Genomic DNA, 24,841 nt, shown 5'->3' with positions numbered 1-24,841 from the left:
TGTTCATTCCTCCTTATGGACCAAATAGCATTCCTTGCATAAATCACATTTTGTTTTTCCATTCATCATTTGATGAACATTTGGGTTTTTTCTACCTTTTGGCTATTATGAATAATAATACCTATGTACATATGTTATGTACATATGTTATGCAGTAGAGATACCCCAGTGGCTAAGTATGCCAGATTTCTGGAGCCACCCTGCATGGGTGCAAAATGTGGTTCTGCCATGTGATAGTTCATAACTTTGGCTAAATGACTTAGCATATATGAGACTCAGTTTTCTTGTTAAATAGAGGTAATAATAGTACTTATCTCATGGGATATTGTGAGAATTAAATGAGTTAGGATGCAGAATGTGTTTTAAAATTTTAGAATAATTCCTATACATAGTAGGTGCTTTCTTAAAATAGCTTTGCACGGTTATTAACTTTCCTACTTCATAAAGGCAGAAATTGGGAGTTGTGCAAGGTTTATTTTTTATTTTGGGATCATTAATCTAAAATTACATTAGCAACATGGTTACTAGACTTCCCCCATCAAGTCCCCACCAGATACCCCATTACAGTCTCTGTCCATCTGCGTAGTAAGATGCTGTAGAATCACTACTTGTCTTCTCTGTGTTGTACAGCCCTCCCTGTGCCCCCCCCAACATTATGTCTGCTAATTGTAATGCCCCTATTCCCCTCTTGTCCCTCCCTTCCCACCCATCCTCCCCAGTCCCTTACCCTTTAGTAACTGTTAGTCCATTCTTGGGTTCTGTGAGTCTGCAGCTGTTTTGTTCCTTCAGGGTTTTTTTTTTGTACTCCACATATGAGTGAAACTTGTCTTTTTCCACCTGACTTATTTCACTGAGCATAATACTCTCTAGCTCTATCCATGTTGTTGCAAATGGTAGGATTTGTTTTCTTCTTATGGCTGAATAATATTCCATTGTGTATATGTACCACATCTTCTTTATCCATTCATCTACTGATGGACACTTAGGTTGCTTCCATTTCTTGGCTATTGTAAATAGTGCTGCAATAAACATAGGGGTGCATCTGTCTTTTTCAAACTTGTGTGCTGCATTCTTAGGGTAAATTCCTAGGAGTGGAATTCCTGGGTCAAATGGTATTTCTATTTTGAGTTTTTTTTTAGGAACCTCCATACTGCTTTCCACAATGGCTGGATTAATTTACATTCCCACCACCAGTGTAGGAGGGTTCCCCTTTCTCCACATCCTTGCCGACATTTGTTGTTGTTTGTCTTTTGGATGGCGGCCATCCTAACTGGTGTGAGGTGATATCTCATTGTGCTTTTAATTTGCATTTCTCTGATGATTAGCGATGTGGAGCACCTTTTCATGTGTCTGTTGGCCATCTGAATTTCTTCTTTGGAGAAGTTTCTGTTCAGATCCTCTGCCCATTTTTTAATTGGCGTATTTGCTTTTTGTTTGTTGAGGTGTGTGAGCTCTTTATATATTTTGGATGTCAACCCTTTATCGATATGTCATTTATGAATATATTCTCCCATACTGTAGGATGCCTTTTTGTTTTATTGACAGTGTTCTTGGCTGTACAGAAGGTTTTCAGCTTGATATAGTCCCACTTGTCCATTTTTGCTTTTGTTTCCCTTGCCCAGGGAGATATGTTCATGAAGAAGTTGCTCATGTTTATGTCCAAGAGATTTTTGCCTATGTTTTTTCCTATGTTTTTGCCTATGTGTTTTGCTTATGGTTTCATGACTTAGATTCAGGTCTTTGATCCACTTCAAATTTACTTTTGTGTACAGGGTTAGACAATGATCCAGTTTCATTATCTTATATGTAGCTGTCCAGTTTTGCCAACACCGGCTGTTGAAGAGGCTGTCATTTCCCCAATATCTGTGGCTCCTTTATCGTGTATTAATTGACCATATGTTTGGGTTAATGTCTGGACTCTCTGTTCTGTTCCACTGGTCTGTGGGTCTGTTCTGTGCCAGTACCAAATTGTCTTGATTACTGTGGCTTTGTAGTAGAGCTTGAAGTTGGGGAGCATAATCCCCCCAGCTTTATTGTTTCTTCTCAGGATTGCTTTGGTTTTTCGGAGTCTTTTGTGGTTCCATATGAATTTTAACACTATTTGTTCCAGTTCATTGAAGAATGATGTTGGTATTTTGATAGGGATTGTATTGAATCTGCAGATTGCTTTAGGCAGGATGGCCATTTTGACAATATTAATTCTTCCTAGCCAAGAGCATGGGATGAGTTTCCATTTGTTAGTGTCCTCTTTAATTTCTCTTAAGAGTGTCTTGTAGTTTTCAGGGTATAGGTCTTTCACTTCCTTGGTTAGGTTTATTCCTAGGCATTTTATTCTTTTTGATGTAATTGTGAATGTAATTGTTTTCCTGATTTTTCTTTCTGCTAGTTCATCATTAGTGTATAGAAAAGCACAGATTTCTGTGTATTAATTTTGTGTCCTGCAACTTTGCTGAATTCAGATATTAGTTCTAGTAGTTTTGGAGTGGATTCTTTAGGGTTTTTTATGTACAATATCATGTCATCTGCAAATAGTGACAGTTTGACTTCTTCTTTACCAATCTGGATGCCTTGTATTTCTTTGTTTTGTCTGATTGCCGTGGCTAGGACCTCCAGTACTATGTTGAGTAACAGTGGGGAGAGTGGGCATCCCTGTCTTATTCCCAATCTTAGGTGAAAAGCTTTCAGCTTCTTGCTGTTAAGTATGATGTTGGCTGTGGGTCTGTCATATATGGCCTTTATTATGTTTAGGTACTTGCCCTCTATAGCTATTTTGTTGAGTTTTTATCATGAATGGATGTTGAATTTTGTCAAATTCTTTTTCAGCATTTATGGAGATGATCATGAGGCTTTTGTCCTTCTTTTTGTTGATGTGGTGGATGATGTTGATGGATTTTCCAATGTTGTACCATCCTGAGAGTTGCCCAAGGTTTTATGGGTCTTAGGGTGGTGAATCCTGGATTTGAAGTTGGGTTTCTCTTTGCAAGGCTGTCTTCTCTGACTGAAGATTCCAGAGGCCCAAGTTCAAGGCCCAGTTTTCCAGCAGCTTGCTGTTTCTACTCTTCGGCAAGTTGTGCTGTGTTCACCCAGTCACAGAACATCCTTACCAAGCCCCTACCCATAGGTCAGCCCCCAGCCTCAGCAGGGAGATGTGTGCAGAAGGGGACCAGCCAAGAGAGACAGGCCTCAGACAGCAGCATGCCAGCTCCCTATGGGCAGGGATTCTGACACTGGCTTGCTACTGAATCTGCTGAGCCTAGAACTGTGTCTGGCATATAGTAGGTGCTTAATGAAGAGTTGTTGAAAGGATGAATAAGTGAAATGGAAAAGTCTAGATCTCAGTCTCAGTCTCATGGGTGAGGGTCCTGCATCTTGAATTCCTTCCCAGTTCTGTTGCTCTGCAGGCCCTCTGGGAAGGACAGAGGAAGATTAGGAGAGACCAGGGAAGAGTCCTGATCACATCATAGTTTAGGTCACAGGGACAATGAAGACAGTTCAGAAGAGAAATAGGACACATTAAGACATCAGGGCTGAGAATCAGGCAGGTTGATTTGAATCCCAGCTTTGCCACCATCTTGCTCTGTGACCTTGAGTGAGTCACTTAACCTCTCTGAGCCCCATTTCATTATCTCTAAAATGAAGGTTCCCAAACCAACTTCATTGGATTGGCTGTGAAGTGTAGTAAGATAATACCTGTTAAGGAGTGACTTGGCCAGGTGTAAGCTGGCATGCAACACATGATGGTTATTAGTTTTTAGACAGGTCCTTTTCTTCCTGTGACTTTAATCTGCTTGCTCACTTGGAAATGAGAACTCTCAACAGATGATCTTGAAGAGTTTTTCAGAACTTTGGCTGAGTAGGTCAGAGACTGGGCTTTGGGTTCAAATCCTAGCTCTGCAACTAACTGTGTGACCTTGGACAAGTCACTTAACCTCTCTGAGCCTCATATGTAACATCAGGGCACTAACAGTGCCTACCACATAGTGTGCCGTGGCACTCCTCCTTAAAGACTTAGCACAGTCTCTGGGACACTAACTGGAGGTGGTACTTTGTTTCCACAATTCTCAGTTGGCTGAGAGGGAACACAACATTCTTCCTAGGGGCTAGGTCACCACACACATTCTCTCTGTGGCCACCTTGCCACTGCCCACTTGGTTTCTTCGTCCTCCCTCTGTCAGGCTTCAGGACTTGCTGTCTTCATCTCTTACTGTCTCCCTCACCCATCTCTCAAGCTGCGCTCCCTCAGCCCCATGTGTGGGAAAGGCCCTCCATCTCTCTGAGTTCCACCCTTCCGTGAGATCTCCAAACAGATCCTTTTTCATTGTAATGGTTTTTATACTCACTTTTGTGGAGCAACACTAGGGGACATGGTGATGTGACTGCCCTTCTAGAACCAGTTGCAAAAAAGCCACCACATTTGGGGAGCTTTACACATGCCTCCTGGGTGCCCTCTCCTGGGTTCAAGAACAAAAATTGGGGGATGTTATGGAAAGTGGGTGTGTGGAGAAGAATGAAGGGAAGTGGGTCTCCTGGGAAGCCTGCTCTATGTTCTTAGGACCCACACACTCACTCCACAAACATGCATTTGGCTCCCAGGATCAGCTGGATGCCACAGAGGAGAGAAAGTGAAGTGGAGCTGCCCTTGGAGAACTCACACTGCACTGGGTAGATCAGCTGATAGTGGGAGAACAACTGTTGTACAAGAGAGTGAGCTGGGTTTGTACCCTAACAGAGGCTTGTACCACATGCCTTTGAGCAGACCTAGGAGAGGAGAGTTGGGGAAAGCATGGAGGGGGTGGCATTTGGACTGGTTTTAGATGCTTCACTAAGTACTTAGGAGAGGAAGGGCATGCCCAGCAGAACAGGCTATGCAAAGTCACAGAGGTGCAGAGGTATATGCATGGCAAAGTTGTTGAAGGAGTTGTATTAGGAAGGACCTTGGTTTTACCAGTGTGAAATTTACCCCAAATTCTCGGCTCTCATGGTGTCTGGGCAAACCCAAGGCATAGGAGGGGAGCCAGCATAGGGGTCTCCCTCTCTCTTCTATCTGGATGACCCCCATGGGGACAGTGGCCTGTGTCCTTGCCCTTCCAGGCTGGCCAGAAGCTCAGTCTGCTGAAAGTGAAAAAGAAGTGGCTCTTCCCGGCTTGCTGCAGCTTCTTCTTCCTGCTCTCTGTGCTCATGACCGGCTGCTTCCTGTGGCAATATCACCTCCCCAAGCTGAAGACCGGTGAGTGCACGAACATCTGAGTTTCTCCCCACCCCCACAGGTCATCATGAGCTTTGAGCTGCCACTTCTGATCTGAAGGTGTAGTGGGGGAACCACAAAATTTAGATTCAGAAACTTTGGCCTCCATTCTGACTCAACTGTCAATGCATCTTTGGGCCAGTTACCTGACCTCTCTGCCTTGGTGCCCTTGTGTATAAAATGAGGATCCTAACGTCACTAGGTTTTCCTTAAGTCATTCAGTCCAGGTGTAAAACTCAGGGTCCCCAACAAAATGTGTGAATAGAGTTTCTTTTGCTCTGCCTTCAGTCCTCTGGTAGGATCTCCAGGCCCCACCCCTCTCTAAGGACCCTCTCCAACTATATCTAAGACCCTGGGAGGAATAATACAGATGTCCACGGACAGCAGTTGCCGCCATTTCTCAGAGTCTCTCCATCCTGGGCTGGTCAAGGCTGGGCAAATGGGCCACCACTGCTGGTAATGTCACCAGGGCTTCTATTGCTATAGCAACCCCTGGAACCTTCGACCTGCTGGCATCCTTCCTGGATGGTCCAGAATCTCAGGTTCTAAAGTTGGGGAAACTGTCTCTCCATTCCTCTGAGTCATCCTGGGTTACAGATGCCGAAGGCTCCATGAAGTGGCCTGGGCTCCCAAAGTACCAAAGATTTTTGCAGAAATGGCTCCTTTTATTTCCTTCATCTTCCACCCCAACCTTTTTTTTCCTATGGTAAATTCCTTTATTGGGAGCTTCTTTCCCTCAGGCAAGCGGGCAGGTCAGCATGTCCTCTAGGGCCATGCTTCTCAAACTACCAATCCATAGTAGGCCAATATTACTATAAATACATAAAAGTGTATGATTAGATAAATTACTGGAGAAAAAGACTAAAAAATAGAAGCTTAAGTTTTGAATAGATTCAGTAGGCACAAAATTACTCTTGTCAAACTGTTATAAACGTTTCTAAATGCTTTCTTTCAAATTTTGTACTTAATTTGTCTCAAATGGAAAACAAACATTTCATGGACTTGTGCTGGGTCTGCTGACCACAATGATCCCAGTCTCACCCTCACATGGGCATCTCCTGAGAGTTGTTAGAAATGGGGATGGATGCCCAGGCCCCACCCCATATCTCTTGAGTCAAATCTGCATTTTAAGTTTCCCAGGTGATTTTTCATGCGTGTGCACACTAATGCATGCTGTAGACACACCAGCCCTATCTGGATCCCAGGCTGAGCAAAGCTTAGACTTTGGCTGAGACCTCCCTACTCCAATTGTTAAACTCATGTCATGGAGTTGTTGAGAACTTCTTAAGGTAATTGTCCTGTTTGGGACCATATCAGTTGTCTAATGTTAAGTAACAAAATCCTCTCAAAGCTACTGGTTTCAAACAAAGGGATTTATTATTTCTCACGATTCTGTGAGCTGGCTGGCACTTCTGCTGCGGGCCTCCTCTGGGCTCTCTCCAGTGTTGGGGACTCGTCATCTGGGAGAGTTTAGGCTGCAATCCCAGACTTGTCCACGGGGAGGCAGTGTTCCCAGGGAGCAGAGGCCCGATTGAGACCTAACTTTGGAAGGCAAGTGATCAATTTGGCCTCCTTCTGTTGGCCAGATTCAAGAGGTGAGAGGAGCTGAGAGAATGTAGGGTCATAGTGAATGCCCCTTAAGAGAGACTTCTCTGAGTTATGGGTAATCTGGGGAGGCAATGGAAGGACTCAGGAGGGGCTGTGGCTCTCCAGGGTGTTCATATCCCTAGGACCCTATACTGTCCTTAGAGGATGAAGGGGGTCTGGGGCCATTGTGATGATCTCACAGCCTGAATCCTGACCTGCTAAGGCACACACCTTCTCCCCTGAGGTTCCAAGGAAGCCCTATGCTCGCTCAGACCAAAGAAGAACAGGACTCAGTATCCAGTGGGCTGGACACACGGCTCTGGTGGTAGAATGAGTTTTCCCCTGGGGTTTAGGCTGGAGCCTAATGGGACCCCAAGTCCACTTCTCCAACCAGATAATTAGAACTAGGGAAAGAGAGGCAGACAGACAGACATGAACAAGCCTGCCTCAAGGAGCTAGAACTTAAGTCTAAGTCGGCTGACCACAAGGAGGGAGGAAGTCAGTTGTGCAATGGAGAAAGGGTGCCAATGGGAACCTTGGCCTAATTGGCAGCTTAATGGCCAAGCAGTAGGTGAAAGCACTCTGCCTGTCCCCTTGCTGCCCATGGCTACCTGCTCCTGGTAAGGCTGGGAGGGCTGGCCTGAGGCATGGCTCTGGCCTTTACTGCCACCTTCCCACCTCCTCTAGCATGACCCTTAGGCTTCTGTCCTGATCTCTGTCCCCCACTCACCAAGTGATGTTCCCTCCAGACTCCTTGGGACCAGAGGTGACCTCTGCCCCTGTGAGAATGTGTCCCCAGCACCCTGAGCCTGTGCCTCTGGCCCACCCCCTCCCCGTGTTGAAGAAGGCCCTGGAAAAGGTCAGTGAAGACCCATGAGGGAATTGGGTGTGTGGACGAGGCCTGGGTGATGAAGGGGAAGGCATACTCTCTAACATGCAGTTCTTGAACCCCACTCTGTGCTAGGCACCAGGGGGTTTGGCAGGAAGATGCTATCCTGCTCTCAACAAGCTATAGTCCAGGAGTGAGGGAATAGTCAAGACAATAAACATTTATAACACAGGCATAACAGTGTTGATAGAGAAAGCTTAGGAGCCTGTGGAGGCACAAAGGAAAGGGCCTTGGGGTCAGGGAAGGGTCCTGGAGGAAGTGGTGTCTAAACTGAGAGGTGGACTAGTAGGAGATACCCAGATGATATGCATGTTTTATCATAAGGAGCTGGAGGGAGTGAAGGATATGCTCCAGATAGAGGGACCAGCATGTGCAAAGACCCAGAGGCAGCAGAGTGAGTCCAAGGTACTTACAGAGATCTATGAGGGAAGTCAGTCTGGTTGGGGGAGAGATGAGATGGAAGTAATGACAGGGCCCATATCACAGAAGCTACTGCAATACAATAAAAAACACACACCCTACAACACAGCTTTTACCATGGCAGGATGGCTTAACACTAGAGGGCGATGTCAGCCAGCTCTGCTCCGTGCCGATCAGACCCCACGTGCTTGGGTCACTTCCCTCAGGAGACGCACAGACAAATGCAATAGGATTGGAAGTGTTATGAGCAGCAGCATGTGGGTTGTCCAACGGACAGTTGAAGGGAAGGAGGGAGATGCGTCCACATAAGAGAAGGCGTAGACCAGTGCAGAGAGAGACAATCGCTGACTGCAGACACGGGAAGAGCTTCAGTGAAGAGCGAGCAGAAGGCTGCTGTGTGGTTCCCAGGGGTGTAGTAATTAAACAAAAAAAGCAATAATAGCAACCATAGCTGCCTTCTGGTGCGCACTGGAATGTTCTAACCATGGATACCTCTTGTATCCCTATCTGCAGAGGAGGAAACTGAGGCTGAGAGAGGCAAAGTTAGTGCAGAGGTGGAAACCATAGGTTGGCAGAGCTCAATTCAGGATACGTGAAATCGCTCAGGCAGGTCCTCTGGCAGTTAATTAGGAACTAGGGCTGGTGTTGGCATGGGCTTCTAATCCTGATTCCAGAACCATTAGCCCCTTGGCAAGTCACTTCCTATCTCACAGATGGAATTTTCTCATCTGTAAAATGGGGAGAAATCAGCACTAGCATGTTATGATAATTAAATGAGACAATGTATGAGAATCACTTTCTGTTGTCCCCAGTATATTCTAAATGTTCAACGAACGTTAGCTGTCATCACCATCATTATACTTCGTCTTTGAAAATAATGAGGCCTTTTCAATAAATGTTTCAAAAAATCTTGTCTATAAATAGTGAATTTCCCAATACTGGGAGGGGTGCAGACTAGGCCTATTGGCTATTTTCTAGGGTGTCAGACCAGGGCTCCACTAGATCAGTAGTTTTGACCTCTTCTCCTTTTATATTTTGCTAAAGAAATGTTTCTTTGAACAAAAATCACATGAGGAAGCCCTATGGATTAAACAAATCCAGAGGAGCGGCCCTGGCAGCAGCCGGGGGGGCCTCCCCCCCCTGTGGGGAATGGTTTAAGAACCTGAGGTCTGGAGGCTCAGTGTGTTTCTACAGCAACGGTTGGTGGGGGGTGGGGGGAGCAGGCAAGGGTGCTGTGTGCAGTGTGGCGTGGGATGGGCAGGGTGTGCAGAATGACAAGTGGGGTGTGTCTCTGTGCCCGCACTCTGAGCCTCCTGCTCTCCTCCTCCAAGGTGGACAAGCTCCTGCGCCAGGCACTGTCAGCCCCAGGCCTGGCAGCCATGTCTGCAGTTGTCATCCACAATGACACCGTGCTCTGGACCGGGAACTTTGGGAAGAAGAATGGCTCAGACCCGGCTTCTGGGCCCCCCAATGAGTACACCATGTACCGGTCAGCCGGGTGACCTCCAGGGTCCTGGGAAGGGGACAGGGATGGGAGGACAAGGGGGACTTAAGAGGTAGGGGGACTCAAGAGACTTGTGACTGGGGGTCGAAGCTGCCAGGACCCTTTATTAACTCCGGATAATTTTATAGATGAGGAGACTGAGGTTCAGAGAGGGCCAGTGATTGCCCAACATCACAACAAAGAGTTAATAGGTCAAGAAGGAATCCCTTCTGGAGAGCCCTTAGCTTCAAACCTCCCTAACCAGAAAAGACTTATGTGCCATTCTTTCCCACCTCTGCTTCCATATGCCACAAAGGAACCCTAACCAGTTGCTGGGCCCTTGACCCAGGCCTCTGTCAGTTGATAACAGTGGCCTAGATGGAAGCAATCTGGGACCTTCTGCTGCATACTCTCCCCCTGGGTGCTGCCTGAAAGATCCTTAAAGCTCACAGTGCAAAGTAAACACATTCTCTTCCAGAGATACTGTAAGGATTACAGGGGTTCCATTCACACTGTCCCTGCTGTGTGCCAGGCTTGGGGCCAACAATTACATTTGCTGTCACTTATCAAGCACTTACTATCTCCAGGTATGTTGCCAAGCACTTTACATGCCCAATCTCATTCAATCTTTTCTACAACCTGTGAAAGAGACAATGAAACTGAATTTCTAGTTCTTGCCCAAGACCACTCAGCTAGTGAGAGGCAGAGATATGATCCCACCGCAGGTCCGTCCCAGAATGGGAAGGGCCTGGTGAAGAGCCTGGCACGGGGCAGGTACTCAAGAGTGTCCATCCAGCCCAGTCCCTTACTGCCTCTGGTAGGTTCTCAAGCATCCCAAGGCTGGTGGATTTCTATCTGAGATGCTGAATGAGGGTGGACTCACTGCTTTCCTAGAACAAAGTTGCAGAAAGTTGGAAGCTGGGGACCCAGTGTAGAGGTGGGCTATGGGGTCAACAGCATGCCCTCTGCACCCTTATGCACCCAACACTGCCCAGGATCTCCAGCATCTCTAAGATCTTTCCAGTCCTCATGTTGTACCGCCTGTGGGAGAAGGGCATTGTAGCCTCTCTAGATGACCCTCTGGAGCGGTACGCCAGCACCTTCACCATTAACAACCCACTGGGCATGGCATCAGCCCCCAAACTGCAGAGAAAGATGGATGGGCTGGAGGAGGAGGGCCCAGCCCCGAGGCCTTCTCCAGTCACCCTCCGAAGGATGGCCAGCCAGCTCTCAGGTAAGTGGCTCTGAACTTATCTAGCTCAGCTCAAGCCATTTCAGGTGGGGGAACCAGGGAGCAGGTTCTCAGCTCTGCTTCCGGACTGGCCATGCCTCCCTCTCATCCTCCTTGGGTGGTGGGCCAGAGGTAGAAAGATTGGTAAGGTAAAAGCTGAGGTGAAGCCTGGGAATTTAGATCAAATGGGCAAATCAAGATCAGTTGGCCGATAAAAAGCAAGTTGATGGGTGAAGATCTGCTTATTAGGTTTAGCAACGAGTCAACATTGGTAGGGAATTCTGTAATTCTATAATGAAGAACAGTCCTATAATTTTCTAATGAAGAACTAATTTACCTTAATATATAAAGATCACCTACAAATCAATACAAAGACCAATAACCCAATAGGAAACAAGATAAAAGATAGGAACAGACAGTTCACAAACAGTTCTTAAGAATATTAAAACATATTAAAAGATGCTCGACCTCATTCATAGCAAAATAAATGCAAATTAGAATTACTAAGAGACATTTTTTCCCTATCAGATTGGCAAAGACCAAAATGGTGGGTGCACTGAGTTGGTGAGATTATGATGAAATAGACCCTCTCATACGTCAGTGGTGGGAATTTAAATTGGTGCTACCCATAAATTGGTAGGAAGGCAACTGGTAATACCTATCATAAAAAATGTATACATCCTTTGACTCAGAAATTACCTTTCTATGAAGTTCTCTTACAGATGTATTCACACATGTGCAGTATGAGGAATGTATACAATTATTCATTACAGCACTGTTTGTAATAGTAAAAGACTGAAGTCTAAATACCTAGAAATAGGGGAATGGCTAAACTGTGACACAACTACACAATCAAAAACTAGGTAGTACTAGGAAAAAGGGTAATAATATTCCTTATGTACTGAGATGGAATAAAATATAAGTGGGAGAAAAAGCTCTTAAAAGCATATATCCTATGCTACCACATGAACAAAACAATATATACCATAATTTATATGTGTATATGAATGCATATGTAACATGTATGTGTAATGGACATGTGTGTGTGTGTATATATGTTCAAACATGCATCACATATCTTTGGAAGGGAACTGAAGAGACGGAAACATTGGGTTACCCCCAGGGAGGGGAACTTGGAGGCTGGGAGGAAGGGTAAGAGGAAAATGTTTCATTGTATACCCTTTGGTGTCTTCTGAATTTGGAATCATGTAAATGAGTTCTTAAAAATAAATCATAAAATAATGATAATGCTGTAACAAGCCAAGCTGAAGTGGACATGGGAGAAGGGCAGGAACAGGCTGGGGAACAGGGAGACAAAGCCAGAGGGCAGGAACTGGTTAGAACTGAATCAGGAACAGGCTGGATGCTGAGGAACTGGAAGCCTTTGAAGGCTCCTCCATGGGTCTTGACGCCTATCTGCACCCTGTGAATGGAGAGGGCTGGTTTAAAGAGGTGTGTGTCGGGGTAGGAGCGCGGCTGGGCTGAGTGGTGACCGAACCAGCTAAGGGAAAGAGGCAGGCACCGCCTGTTCCACCCCAAAATGCCTTCTGTTGCTCTTATTTGTGGTCACAAACCCATCAACTTTAAAAGGTAGGGGTCTCTCACAAGTGCTTACCATTTCATTTTACAGAGTACTGTGAGGCCTGAGGTCTCAGTCAACGGATGGGTGGTGAACCTAAGGCTCAGCAAGGGGAGGGAGCCGCCAGAGGCAGCCCAGGCAGGACAGGAGAGAGTCTGCTTGGGGGAGGGCAGCCCGGTGGTTAAGGGTATAAGCACTAAAACCCTAGCTCTGCCTCCTCCAAGCTGTGTGAGCTCAGGCATGTCACTTCACTTCTCTGAGCCTTATTTTCCACCTTTGTAAAATGACTGTGGTTGACGTTTCTGGGGATTTAATGAGCTGTGTGTAAAGCACCGAGCAGAGTACCTGGCACACAGCTAGTACTCGTGTAGCTCTGGTTATTACAGCCACAGGTAGACTAGGTTTCGTAGAGCCTGACATTGCTATAGTTTTGGGGGTCTTCTTTAAGAATACAGTATTAATTATGATTGGCACACATGGTGTGGGGGGGATCATAGGGAAGACTGTGTAGCACAGAGAAGGCAAAATAGTGACTCTGTGGCATTTTACTACACTGATGGACAGTGACTGCAATGGGGCATGGGGGGGACTTGATAACATGGATGAATGTAGTTACCACATTGTTTTTCATGTGAAACCTTCATGAGTGTATGTCAATGACACCTTAATAAAAAATATTACAAAAAAACAAAAGAATACAGTATTAAAAATTCAAAATTACATACAAGCCTTGGAAGGGGCCCTGCAGGGGAGGAGCCTTGAGGCTTGTCCTCCATGAGATTCCAGTTAAAGTTGCCCTGGTTATAACTCGGACTCCAGGGCCCCCTCCAGGGGTGCACTGCACACTCTTGTTCATCTGTACACAGGGCACCCAGTACAGGGCTCTGTATTTGGTCGATTTAAAAACATCCTAATGTAGTCTCACCTCAGTCCCAAGGGACTAGCTAAGCATATGGCTGCCTGAATTGAGCTATTCTAGGCTCTCAATGTTTTTTATGATTGATCTGCACCCTAATCTAGAGTTTTAATCCATTCCTGGAGCTTTTCATCTTTTCTTTGAGTTAAGCCTTGCAACATCCCCTTCCAGGGAAACCACAGCAGGTGCTTCAGCCCACTTAGAGATGAGCAAGTGGAGCCCAGAGAGGTAAAGCACATAGTTTGTTAGCCACACAGCAAGAAGTGCCAGAGTCAGAACTTAAAACCTAGGACTTGGGACTCCATCCCACAGTTGCTCAGACCAAAAGTCTTAAGAGTCATCCCTGATACCTCTCACTCGCACACCCTCCACATTGCCTCCAGTAGCAAATTCTGTTGGCTCTACTCTCAAAATATGTCCAGAATCCAAGCACTCCTCCCCATCTCAGCTGCTAGCACCCAAGTCCAAGCCACAATCATTTAAACATAGATTTTTGTAAGTCTCCTTACACGCTTCCCTCCTGTCATTGCCTCCAAAAGTCTGTTTTCAAACAGCACCCAGAGCGACCCTGATAAAATATGTCCCTGATAAAATATGTATCAAAATATGTCACTCCTCCACTGAAAACCCCTGTGGTGGCCCTCTCCCACTCAGAGAAAAATCCAAGTCCTTCCAGTGGCTTAGAGCACCCTATGGGATCTGATGCCTTTTCCCCCAGTATCTCCCACCTCCAAAATCTCCCCTTTCTCACTCCTCTCCAGCCACATGGGCTGTTCCCTACTGTTCTTCAAACATGTCAAGACATTCCTGCCTCAGGGCCTTTGCACTTGCTGTTTCTCTCTGCCTGAGTCTTTCCTCACAGAACTGTATGGCTCTCTCTCTCACCTCCTTCAGGTCTCACCTGCTCAAGGGTCACCTTCGTGAGGCCCTTCCTCTGACCACCCTTGTATAAAAGGACAGTCCCTCCCTTCTTACATGGAATTGTTTTTCTCCACAGCATGAATATTTATTTTCTAATCATCTATCCCCTCCACTAGAACGTAAACTCCACCTGGGCAGAGACTTTGTTTTGTCCACTATTGAATCCCTAGTCCCAGAACAGTCCTTGACACAAAATAGATGCTTGAAAGCTATTGTTGAGTGGATCAATGGAAAGAATCCTGATCCTATGGTCCACCCAATACTTGTCATATCCAGTAAACAGAATATTCCAAGGGGTCAGAGGAGCCCGTTCCACAAAACCTGTTTGGGCACTGACCTTAAGAATTTTGTGGAATCAAACTTCTATGGTTGATGATAATAATTATTTCTTGGCAATTACTATGACCAGGCACCAGGTTAAGCATTTTATCTCATCTAATCCTCACATCAGCCCTATGATACAGAAATTATTTCTGTCATGTTATGGATGAGGGGGACTGGAGCTCAGAGAGGTTAAGTGACTTGTCCAGTGAAACACAGGCAGGATTAGAGTACATGCTAGCCTTTTTTTGTGTGATTTTGTTATCTCTCAACCCATGGCAGGTGGGGGAGGGAGTGCACCCAGGGTCCCACCATCCCATTTTCAGCTGGTCCAGCAGGTCTGACCACTGCTCCTCCCCAGGGCTGCCCAGAAGGCTCCGCTCCACTTCGCTGCTGTGGAGGGGCAGCACCCAGGAGGCCTTGAGCCTGCTCAAGGATGATGTCCTGGTGGCAGACCCGGGAACCAGGTGAGGAGCATGCCTGATGCCCTGCCATCGTTAGGAACCTCCTGAGAGACTGTGTCACCTCATACTAGACAGCCAGAGCAAGGAGAGACCTCAAGGATTGCTGAATGCAAGCCCCATTCCACCACTGGGAAGACTGAGGCCCAGAGAGGGGCAGCACAGCAACACGGGAGGGATCTGGGCCCAGGTCCAGTTCTGTTTGAACCTTGTGTTCTTCCCATTCATCAGTTCAACATTTATTGAGCACCTACTCTGTGCCCAGAACGTGCTCAACTGCGATACAGCAGTGAACGAATCCAATCAGGTCTCTCCTTGTGGAGTTTGCATCCTTGGGAGTGAACAGTGAAGAGCCATGGTGAAAATAAATGGGATGGTGACAAGACGAGGGGTAGCAGGGAGGCCATTGAACAAGAAGCCCCGGTCTGGGAGCAGTGGGTCTGCCGAGCTGGAAAGAGGACAGCTGGCATTCCCCTGCCTCAGAGGCAGCCTTCCAGGCCTGCTGGCCCTGGGCAGGGTCTCTTTTCAAATTTGCTTCTCTGCTTCTCCAAATACTGAATCTCAGGGCCCAGTTCTCTTATGGAAGAAAGGATCCAGGTAATACTTGGACATGTGCAGGCTGGAGTCCTTCTTCCAGTTCTGCCACTAACTTTGCCTTTGTGAACCTCACCTTCCTCATCTGTAAAAAAAGGGGGAATGGGCTAGAATTCAGCAAAGTCCAATAGGATTTGTGAATTTTCATTCATCCCTGTATTGTCTTGAAGTACTATTTTAGAGATTCTGAAATTGTATCTGTTCTGGGGAAGAAATGAGATATCTTATTGATTATTGGTGTCTGCCATGGCTTGGAAGATGGGCAGAGTGAAATCCTGTCCCTATTTGTTACCCCTGAGCTTTATGGTCGCTCTCATATGCCCCCCAGGGCAGTCCAAGACCCTAGTTTTCCATTTGAAAAAGTAAATCGTACTAAAGTGTAAAGATACCCATTCAGAAGTGTGAAAAACAAATAAGATTTGTCTTACTTTCCCAGGTGAATTGCAGAGCCCAGCTCTTCCCCAATCTGCTGTTTGCCCCTCTTTAGGCCTTCCTCATTCCGGACATAGAATAGTGATCTCCAAAACCGCTGAGTCTGGCCATCTGGGGTGCAGTGAAGCAGGTTTCTTCCCTGTCCCACTCAGTCCAATAAAACTCTGGTGAGGTTTCAGACAGTCTGAGCAAGTAGGAAGGGGCTATTTAGGGCCTGGAGACACATCCCAGTTTTCATGCCTCCTCTTTCAGGTGCCATTACAGCACGCTAGCCTTCTCGCTTCTGGCCCACGTTCTGGCAGCCCACACGGCCCAGGGTGACTACCAGCGCTGGATCTCGGAGAATGTACTGGAGCCACTGGGGATGGTGGACACTGGTTTTGACCTCACGCACCTCGTGCGCGCCCGCCTGGCAGTCGGCTTCTACGGCAGCGGGCGGCCGGCGCCGCTGTATGACCTGGGCTGGTACCGCCCGTCTGGCCAAATGTACTCCACCCCCGCCGACCTGGCCAAGCTGGCCGTGACGCTCCTGGGCAGCGGCCCCCAGCGGCTCCTGCGGCCCGACGGGGCCAAGACGCTGTTGGCGCCGCTGCTGGCCTGCCCGGGCGCCTACTTCGCCAACGAGACGGGCACCCCGTGGGAGTTCCACGCGCAGCGGGGCTACCGCGTGGTGCGCAAGGACGGCGACCTGGATGGCTACGCCGCCACCTTCTCCCTGGTGCCGCCGCTGCGCCTGGGCCTCGTGCTGCTCCTGGCCGGGCCGCGGCCGCCCGGGCCCGACCTGGTGGCGCAGGCCTATGACCTGCTCCTGCCGGCCATGGAGACGGCCCTTCGGGAGGCCGAGCCCAGCCCGGCCCCGCCACCCAGTGCGCGCCCCTTCACCGGCTACTTCACCTTCGCCAACCTAACCTTCTACGAGGTGCACGCCGGGCCGGCGGGCGAGCTGCGCCTGCACCAGTTCGGGCCCCGTGTGGAGGCGCTGGTGCCGCCCGCTTTCCGCATGCTGGCGCTGCGCCATGTGCGCGGCCGCGTCTTCCAGCTGCACGTGGCCCGCGCGTTCCCGTGCGCGCTGCCGCTCGGCGACACCTGGCTCTCCCTTGAGGCGCAGCACGGGCAGCTTGTCAACTTCTACCCCTTGGACCGCCACGGACTGTCCCCCGGCTTCGACGTGCCAGGTCTCAACACGTACCGGGTGCTGCGGCTGCCGCACAGGCCTGGATTCAAGACCCAGTGATTCTGGGCTCTGTCCCGACTCACCCCCTTCCTTGCCTCCCAGCTCCCCAGCCTAGGGTCGGAAGGTAAGGCTGCAGGGATGTCTGTTGGAGAACCAGAGTAGTTGGCAAAGTGGGGTAGGGCGGTGCTACTCAAGTGGGGTCCCTTGGCCACAGCCGGTTTGCGATCTGTTCATCATCCGTGGGGGTGCAAGGGTTAATACAGAAATTTAGAGTAAGCACTAGAAACTTTAATAGCAGTTTGACAGAGTTGTGTCTTTGAATCTATGACAAAATATGGGCTTGTATTGTGTCTTTTAAAAATCACCTGAGTTAGAATTTACATAAAATAAAGTGCATACATTGGCGGGGTGCAGTTTGATGATTTCTTTTTTTTTTGTTCTGCACCTTAATGTTTTAAATCTAATCATATGTCATGGAGATCTTTCTATGTTAGCACATAAAACCTACCCATTCTTTTTTTTTTTTTTTGAGAGGGCATCTCTCATATTTATTGATCAAATTGTTGTTAACAACAATAAAATTCTGTATAGGGGACTCAGTGCACAGTCATTAATCAACCCCAAGCCTAATTCTCAACAGTCTCCAATCTTCTGAAGCATAACGAACAAGTTCTTACATGGTGAACAAGGTCTTACATAGTGAGTAAGTTCTTACATGGTGAACAGCGCAAGGGCATTCATCACAGAAACTTTCGGTTTTGATCACGTATCATGAACTATAAACAATCAAGTCAGATATGATTATTCGTTTGATTTTTATACATGATTTATATGTGAATCCCACATTTCTCCCTTATTATTATTATTATTTTTTAATAAAATGCTGAAGTGGTAGGTAGATGCAAGATAAAGGTAGAAAACATAATTTAGTGCCGTAAGAGGGCAAATGTAGATGATCAGGTGTGTGCCTGTAGACTAAGTATGAATCCAAGCTACCCAAGGGCAACAAAACATCCACGGATTGCAGTTTGATGATTTTAACAAATATTTATACTCACCATCACAATCAAGGTATGGGAAATTTCCATCAGCCCTAGAGCTCTCGTGTTTCTTTGCAGTCAATCCCCTCTTCTGCACCCAGGCCCAGGCAACCACTGAACTACTTTCTGTCACTATTGTTTGACTGATCTAGAATTTCATGTAAATGGAATCATACAGTGTAGTATTTCGTGCCTGCTGTTCTTTTGCTCAGCATGCTGTTTTGAGGTTCATCTGTGTCTTTGTGTGTATCAGTAGTTTGTTCCTTTTTTTTGCTGAGTAGTATTCTATTATATGGATATGCCAAGATTTCTTTATCTATTCACTGTCGATAGACATTTTGGGTTGTTTTTGTATTTGGGCTGTTGTGAAAAAGCATTCCTGTATAAATCCTTTTGTGAATACATGCTTTCATTTCTCTTGGGTAGATATGTAGGTGTGGCTGCCATGCAGTTTTCCAAGGCCCTTGTGCTATTTTACATTTCCACCAGCAATATGTAACAGTTCAGTTCTGCATCTTTAGTAAACTTAGTATTGTTGGTCGTTTTGATTTTAGCCATTGGTTGTGAAGTCCTGTTTCACTGTGGTTTTAACTGTATTTTATCATATTGTAAACGATCTTTATATACTCTGGATACAAGTCCTTTGTGAGATAGATGTAAACATTCCTCCCAACCCCGTCTTTGGCTTGCTTTTTCATTGTCTTAATACTGTCTTGTGAAGAGCAGAGGTTTTAAAATCCTGATGAATTTTATGCCTGTTGAATCTAATACAAAATTTGGGGTGGTACCTTACATCCCTTTTAAAAATCAAACTTTTTATCTTGAGATATTGCAGATGTACATGCAGTTGTAAGAACCAATCAGTGTATCCTTTACCCCAGCAATTTCCTCCAATGGAAACATCTTGCAAAACTATAGTACAATATCACAAGCAAGTCATTGACATTGATCCAGTCAAGACACAGAACATTCCCATCAGCACAAGAATCCCTCCTGTTGCCCTTTTCTAGTCATACCCACTTGCTTGCCAACTCCACCCCCTTCTTAACTCTTGGCAGCCACCAATCTGTTCTCCATTACTGTAATTTTGACATTTCAAAAATATTATAAAAATGGAGTCATTCAATGAGTAATCTTTGGGTACTTTTTTTCCCCACTCAGTTTGATTTCTTAGAGATTCATTCAAGTTGTTACAATTATCAATTGTTTGTTTCTTTTTGTTGCACCATAGTAATTGCATGGTAGGGATACACCACAGTTTGTTTAGCCATTCATTTGGTGAAGGACATCTGGGTTGTTTCCCATTTTGGGGCTGTTATGAATAAGACTGCTATGAACATTTGTTTACAGGCATTTGTGTGAACATAAATTTTCCAGATTAAATGGTAGTTTTTTTAAAAAAGAAACTGTCAAACTATTTGCCAGACTGGCTATACCATTTTATATACCCACTACAACATGAATTATCTAATTTCCCACATTTTTTTCTGTATTTGATATCATCACTAGTATTATTTGTGTAATTGTAATTTCTTAGTAACTAATGATGTTGAATATCTCTTCACATGCTTTTTGCTGTCTGTATATCTTCTTCAGTGAAGTAAATGTGTTTTTTGCCCATTTTCTAATGGAATTTTTAGAAACCATTGAGTTTTGAGAGATCTTTGTACATTCTACATACTAATCTTTTGTTAGATGTATAGTTTGTGAATATTGTCTTCTCTATAGCTTGTCTTTTCATCCTCACAGAGAAAAAAAATTTAATTTTGACCAAGTCCAATTGTGGTAGGCTGAATAAATCTTCCCCTTCCCCACCCAAAGATGTACACGTCCTAATCCCTGGAACCTGTGAATGTTACATTATGGGACATAAAAGGACTTCTTTTTTATGGGACATAAAAGGATGTTCGAGATTGGAATTATCCTGAGTTATTGGAGTGGGCCCTAAATGTAATCACAAATATCTTTATAGGAGACAAGCAGAGGGAGATTCAACACAGATGGAAGAGAAGCAGGCAGTGTGACCAGGAAGGCACAGATTGGAATGATGCAGCCACAGGCCAAGGATTCTGTTGGCCACCAGGGAGCAATTTTGGCCCAGTGGACTGATTTCAGACTTCTGGCCCCCAGAACTGTGAGGGATTGAATTTCTATTATTTTAAACCACGAATGATCACAATTACCGATTTGTGATAATTTGTTGTAGCTGCTCAGGAAATCAATACACCCGTTTTATCAGTTTTTCCTTTTATGGATTATGCTTTTGATGTCAAGTCCAAGAACACTTTGCCTAACTCTAAATCCCAAAGATTTCTCCTACAGCGTTTTCCTAAAAGTTTTAACACTTTATGTTTTACATTTATGATCCATTTCGAGTTCATTTTCGGATGAGGTTCAAGTCGAAATTCATCTTTTGCCTGTGAATTACTACAGCACCACTTGTTGAAATGGTTGTTTTCAGCAGTAGACTCAGACTCAAAGAAGGGACTAGCAGTTACCAAAGGGGAGAGGTGGGGGAGGGCAGGTGGGAGGGAGGGAGAAGGGGATTGAGGGGTATTATGATGGGTACACATGGTGTGGGGGGTCACGGGGAACACAGTGTAGCACAAAGAAGGCAAATAGTAACTCTGCGGCATCTTACTACACTGATGGACAGTGACTGCAATGGGGTGTGGGGGGGACTTGATAATATGGGTGAATGTAGTAACCGTGTTGTTTTTCATGTGAAACATTCATAAAAGTGTATATCAATAATACCTTAATAATAATAAAAAAAAAAGAAATGGTTGTTTTTCCTCCACTGAGTTGCTTCTGCACCTTTGTCAAAAATCAACTGGGCATATTTGTGGGGCTCTGAGTTCTCCATCCTACTTTGTTGATCTGTGTCCTTGCACTGCTACCACTCAGTCTTGATTACTGTAGCTAACGTATGACTTGTAATTGGGGAGACTGGTTCCTCCCACTTTCAAAATTGTAATTTTAGCTATTATTTGTCTTTTCACCTATATTTCCTAATGACCTTATCTCTGTCTACAAGATATCTTGCTGAGATTTCGATAAGAATTTCAATAAATCTGTTTATCAATTTAAGGAGACTGGCATCTTTACAATGCTGAGTCTTCCAACTCATGAACATGTGTTTCTATTTATTTACATCTTTTTTGGTTTCTTTCATCAACATTTTGGGATTTTCAGCATATAAATTCTGTATAAATTCTGATAGATTAAAACCTAAGTATTTCATTTTTGGGGAGTGTTTCTAAATGGCATTATATTTTTAACTTGAGTGTCTACACTGCTCATTGCTAGTATATAGAAATACAGTTGATTTTTTTTTTTGGGGGGGAAGATTATTTCTTTGACATAACTTCTTGTAGAGTAACATAAGCATGTATAGGTTTTAACAAACTACTAATTAAATTGCGTACGCACATTAACAGAATAGGAATACAGATATATAACAAAAGCAGACCTACAATTACTGGCCATATCCAGTGAAACAAGAAAACCAGTTAGGTACCCTAGGCATTTGTGAAAAGTTATCAATAATATGATGGATATTGTCTAACTGAATTTGAATAGTTTGAGAAAAATCAGACAAATTAAAACAACACATTCCTGGGAACTGTTCACATCCCATATGTTCTTTTAACAGTAGATAGTCTATAGTTGCACGATTTTGGAGCACTGCGACTTTCACTTCTCCTAATTCTTGGTTGAGTTCCGACAATATAGATCCAGTCAAATTTGTTGTTTTACTTACAGTTGATTTTTGTATGTGAATTCTGTGACCATGCTGCACTCACTCATTCATTCTGGGAGGTTTTGTTCCTGTTTTTGTTTTTAGATTCCCTGGAATTTTCTATGTTGATATGTCATCCGCAAATAGGGAATTTTGTTTCTTATTTTTTAATCTTTATGTCTTTTATTCCATTTTTTTTCATTTTAAAATATTTTTAATTTTTAATTTTGAACTCATTTCAGACTTACAGAGCATTGCAAATTTCTGTGTATTCTTCACCTAGCTTTCCCTGCTGTTAAGATCTTACATAACCAGAGTATATTTCCCTTTTATTCCATTTTATTTCCTTATTTCACTATTTCCAGTAGTAATATGTTGAGTAAAATTGGTGAGAGTGGGCATCCTTGCTTTGTTCCCGATTTTAGGAGGAAAGCATTCAATCTTTTATCACACAATATAATGTCAGATATAGGTTTTTTATAGAGACTCTTTGCTCAAGTTGAGAAAATTCTCTGATTCCTAATTTTCTGCAGGTATTTCTAAAAACCTTAAGATAGTTTTTAAGTTTTTTCTGCATAAATTGATACGATCTTTAGCCTGTTAATCTGGTAGATTAATTTTTCTTCTTTAATTTAGTAATTTGGTAGATTACATTTACTTTGAATATTGAGACAACCTTGTGTCCTGGGAATAACTTGGTCATGGTATATAATTATTTTTATATATTGATGAAAATTTTTAAGGACTTCTGTATTGATATTCATAAGATATATTGGTCTGTAGTTTATTCCTCCTCCTCCTTTTTCTTCTTTTTTTCTGTTACCTTTGTCTGGTTTTGGTAGCAGGATAAAACCAGCTTCATAAAATGATTTGGGAAATGTTCCCTCCTTTTCTATTTCCTGAAAGAGATTGGTAGAATTGGTATTAATTCTCCTATAAACATGTGGTAGTATTTGCCAGTGAAACTGGGCCTTGAGATTTTCCTTTTCAGAAATTAAAAAATATATATTAATTCCATTTCCTTAGTGGTTATAGGGTTAGTCAAATGATCTATTTCATGTGAGTTGTGGTAGCTTATGCTTTTCAAATAATTGTCTCCATTTTATTAAAGTTGTCAGATTTTTACATGTAGGGTTGTTTGTTGTATGTATTCTCTTATTATCTTTTTGAGACCTGCAAGGTCTGTACTGATATTCCATTTTATTCCTGATATTGGTAATTTTGTCTTCTTTTTTCTTTGTTTGTCTCCCTAGATGTTTGTCAATTTTGTCAATTATTTCACAAACTAATTTTTATCTCATTGATTTTCTCTATTGCTGTCTGTTTTAAATTTCATTGATTTCTTTTGTTACTGTATCATTTTATTCCCCTGATTGTTTTGGGTTTATTGTGCTCTTCTTTTTCTAGAATTTTTTTCCCTCTAGGTTCTTGAGATGGAAGCTTAGATTATGCATTTGAGACTTTTCCTCTTTTCTGATGTAAGCATTTGGTGCTATAAATTTCCCTCTTCATACTGCTTTAGCTGTGTCCCACAGATGTTAATGTGTTGTATTTTATTTTCACTAAAGTCGAATTTTAAATTTCCTTTGTGAGCTCCTCTTTGACCACATGGATTATTTAGAAGTACATTGTTTAGTTTCCAAGTGTTCGGAGACTTTCCTTTTATCTTTAGGTTATTGATTTCTAGTTTGATTACATTGTGGTCAGAGAACACACTGTATCTTTTTCAATTATTTTTAAATTTGTTGAGGTTTGTTTTGTGGCCCAGGATATAGTCTATTTTGGTATATGTTCCATGGACATTTGAAAAGATTGTGTGTTCCACTCTTGTTGGGCAGAGTGTTCTATACATGTTGATTGGACCTCACTGGTTTTTGGTGGTGTTGAGTTTTTCTCTATCTTTGCTGATTTTCCACCTAGTTCTCTCAATTGTTGAGAGAGGAAAACTGAAGTCTCCCATTATAATTGTGAAATTTGTCTATTTCTTTTTTCAGTTCTATCAGTTTTTGCTTCATGTATTTTGCAATTTTGATGTGTGTCCCTGTTAACCTGCGTGCTTGGTATGGATAAGACCACAGTTTTAACCACTTTTCTTACCTAGACCTTTAGTGGAAAACAGATTTCTCATTCATATACATTCATATAACTGAAACAATTTTGATGCAATAATATTTACCCTTGTCAGATGCAGTGGAGTTTGAGATTTTTAATTCTATTATTTTTTCTTAAGACTTAATTTTTTGGAGTAGTTTTAGGTTCACAGCAAAATTAAGAGGAAATTACAGAGATTTCCTATATACCCTTCATGTAAGGGGTTTGTGCATGGGAGGAAGACCAAGACTGAGGCTGAACCTGGGAGCCTGAGGCAGACCCTGTAGGAGCTCTTGGGTTGTGTTCTCTGTGCTGAACATCCTTTCCGTTATTCCTGAAGTTTTAGTAAAGCCTTGTTAAAAATGACAGTCCAGTGTGTAGTGTAGGGAATTAAGGATGTGCTTCCGAGTGGTGAAGAGGCTCCTCGGGCCTGTGTAGTGGCAGAGCAGTGTATTGTTAGGACTCGGGATTCTGAAGGTGGGCTGCTGGGGTCTATCATGGCTCTACCATTTAATAGTCCTTGTGTGGATTACTTAATCTCCCTGTGTGTCAGTTTTCTCACCTATAAAATGGGAATAATGCTAGTATTGCTTCCTTTGTGGAGTTGTGAGGATTAAATGAAGGCATGTATTTAAACCATGTAGCATGCTTTTTCTTTTTTAATAAGCAGATTGACGAATGGATGGTTCAGTGAATGGTTCAGTGGATGGATGAA

General features: G+C 44.1%; 1 protein-coding gene across 1 annotated transcript; it reads left to right on the top strand.

Annotated features, from left to right (window-relative positions):
• The first annotated feature begins 5,101 nt into the window (after positions 1–5,101).
• LACTBL1 (lactamase beta like 1) lies at positions 5,102–20,786 on the top strand. Its single transcript, XM_073232918.1, has 7 exons — positions 5,102–5,227; positions 7,582–7,691; positions 9,473–9,630; positions 10,620–10,858; positions 14,954–15,059; positions 16,332–17,377; positions 20,266–20,786. The coding sequence occupies exons 1-6, from the start codon at positions 5,179–5,181 to the stop codon at positions 17,311–17,313; spliced, it is 1,644 nt and encodes a 547-aa protein (XP_073089019.1). The 5' UTR covers positions 5,102–5,178; the 3' UTR covers positions 17,314–17,377; positions 20,266–20,786.
• The last annotated feature ends 4,055 nt before the right edge of the window (positions 20,787–24,841 follow it).

This window comes from Manis javanica, chromosome 4, assembly GCF_040802235.1.
Source record: "Manis javanica isolate MJ-LG chromosome 4, MJ_LKY, whole genome shotgun sequence".
Classification (NCBI taxonomy): Eukaryota; Metazoa; Chordata; class Mammalia; order Pholidota; family Manidae; genus Manis; species Manis javanica.
This window is presented reverse-complemented; position numbering and strand designations above follow the sequence as displayed.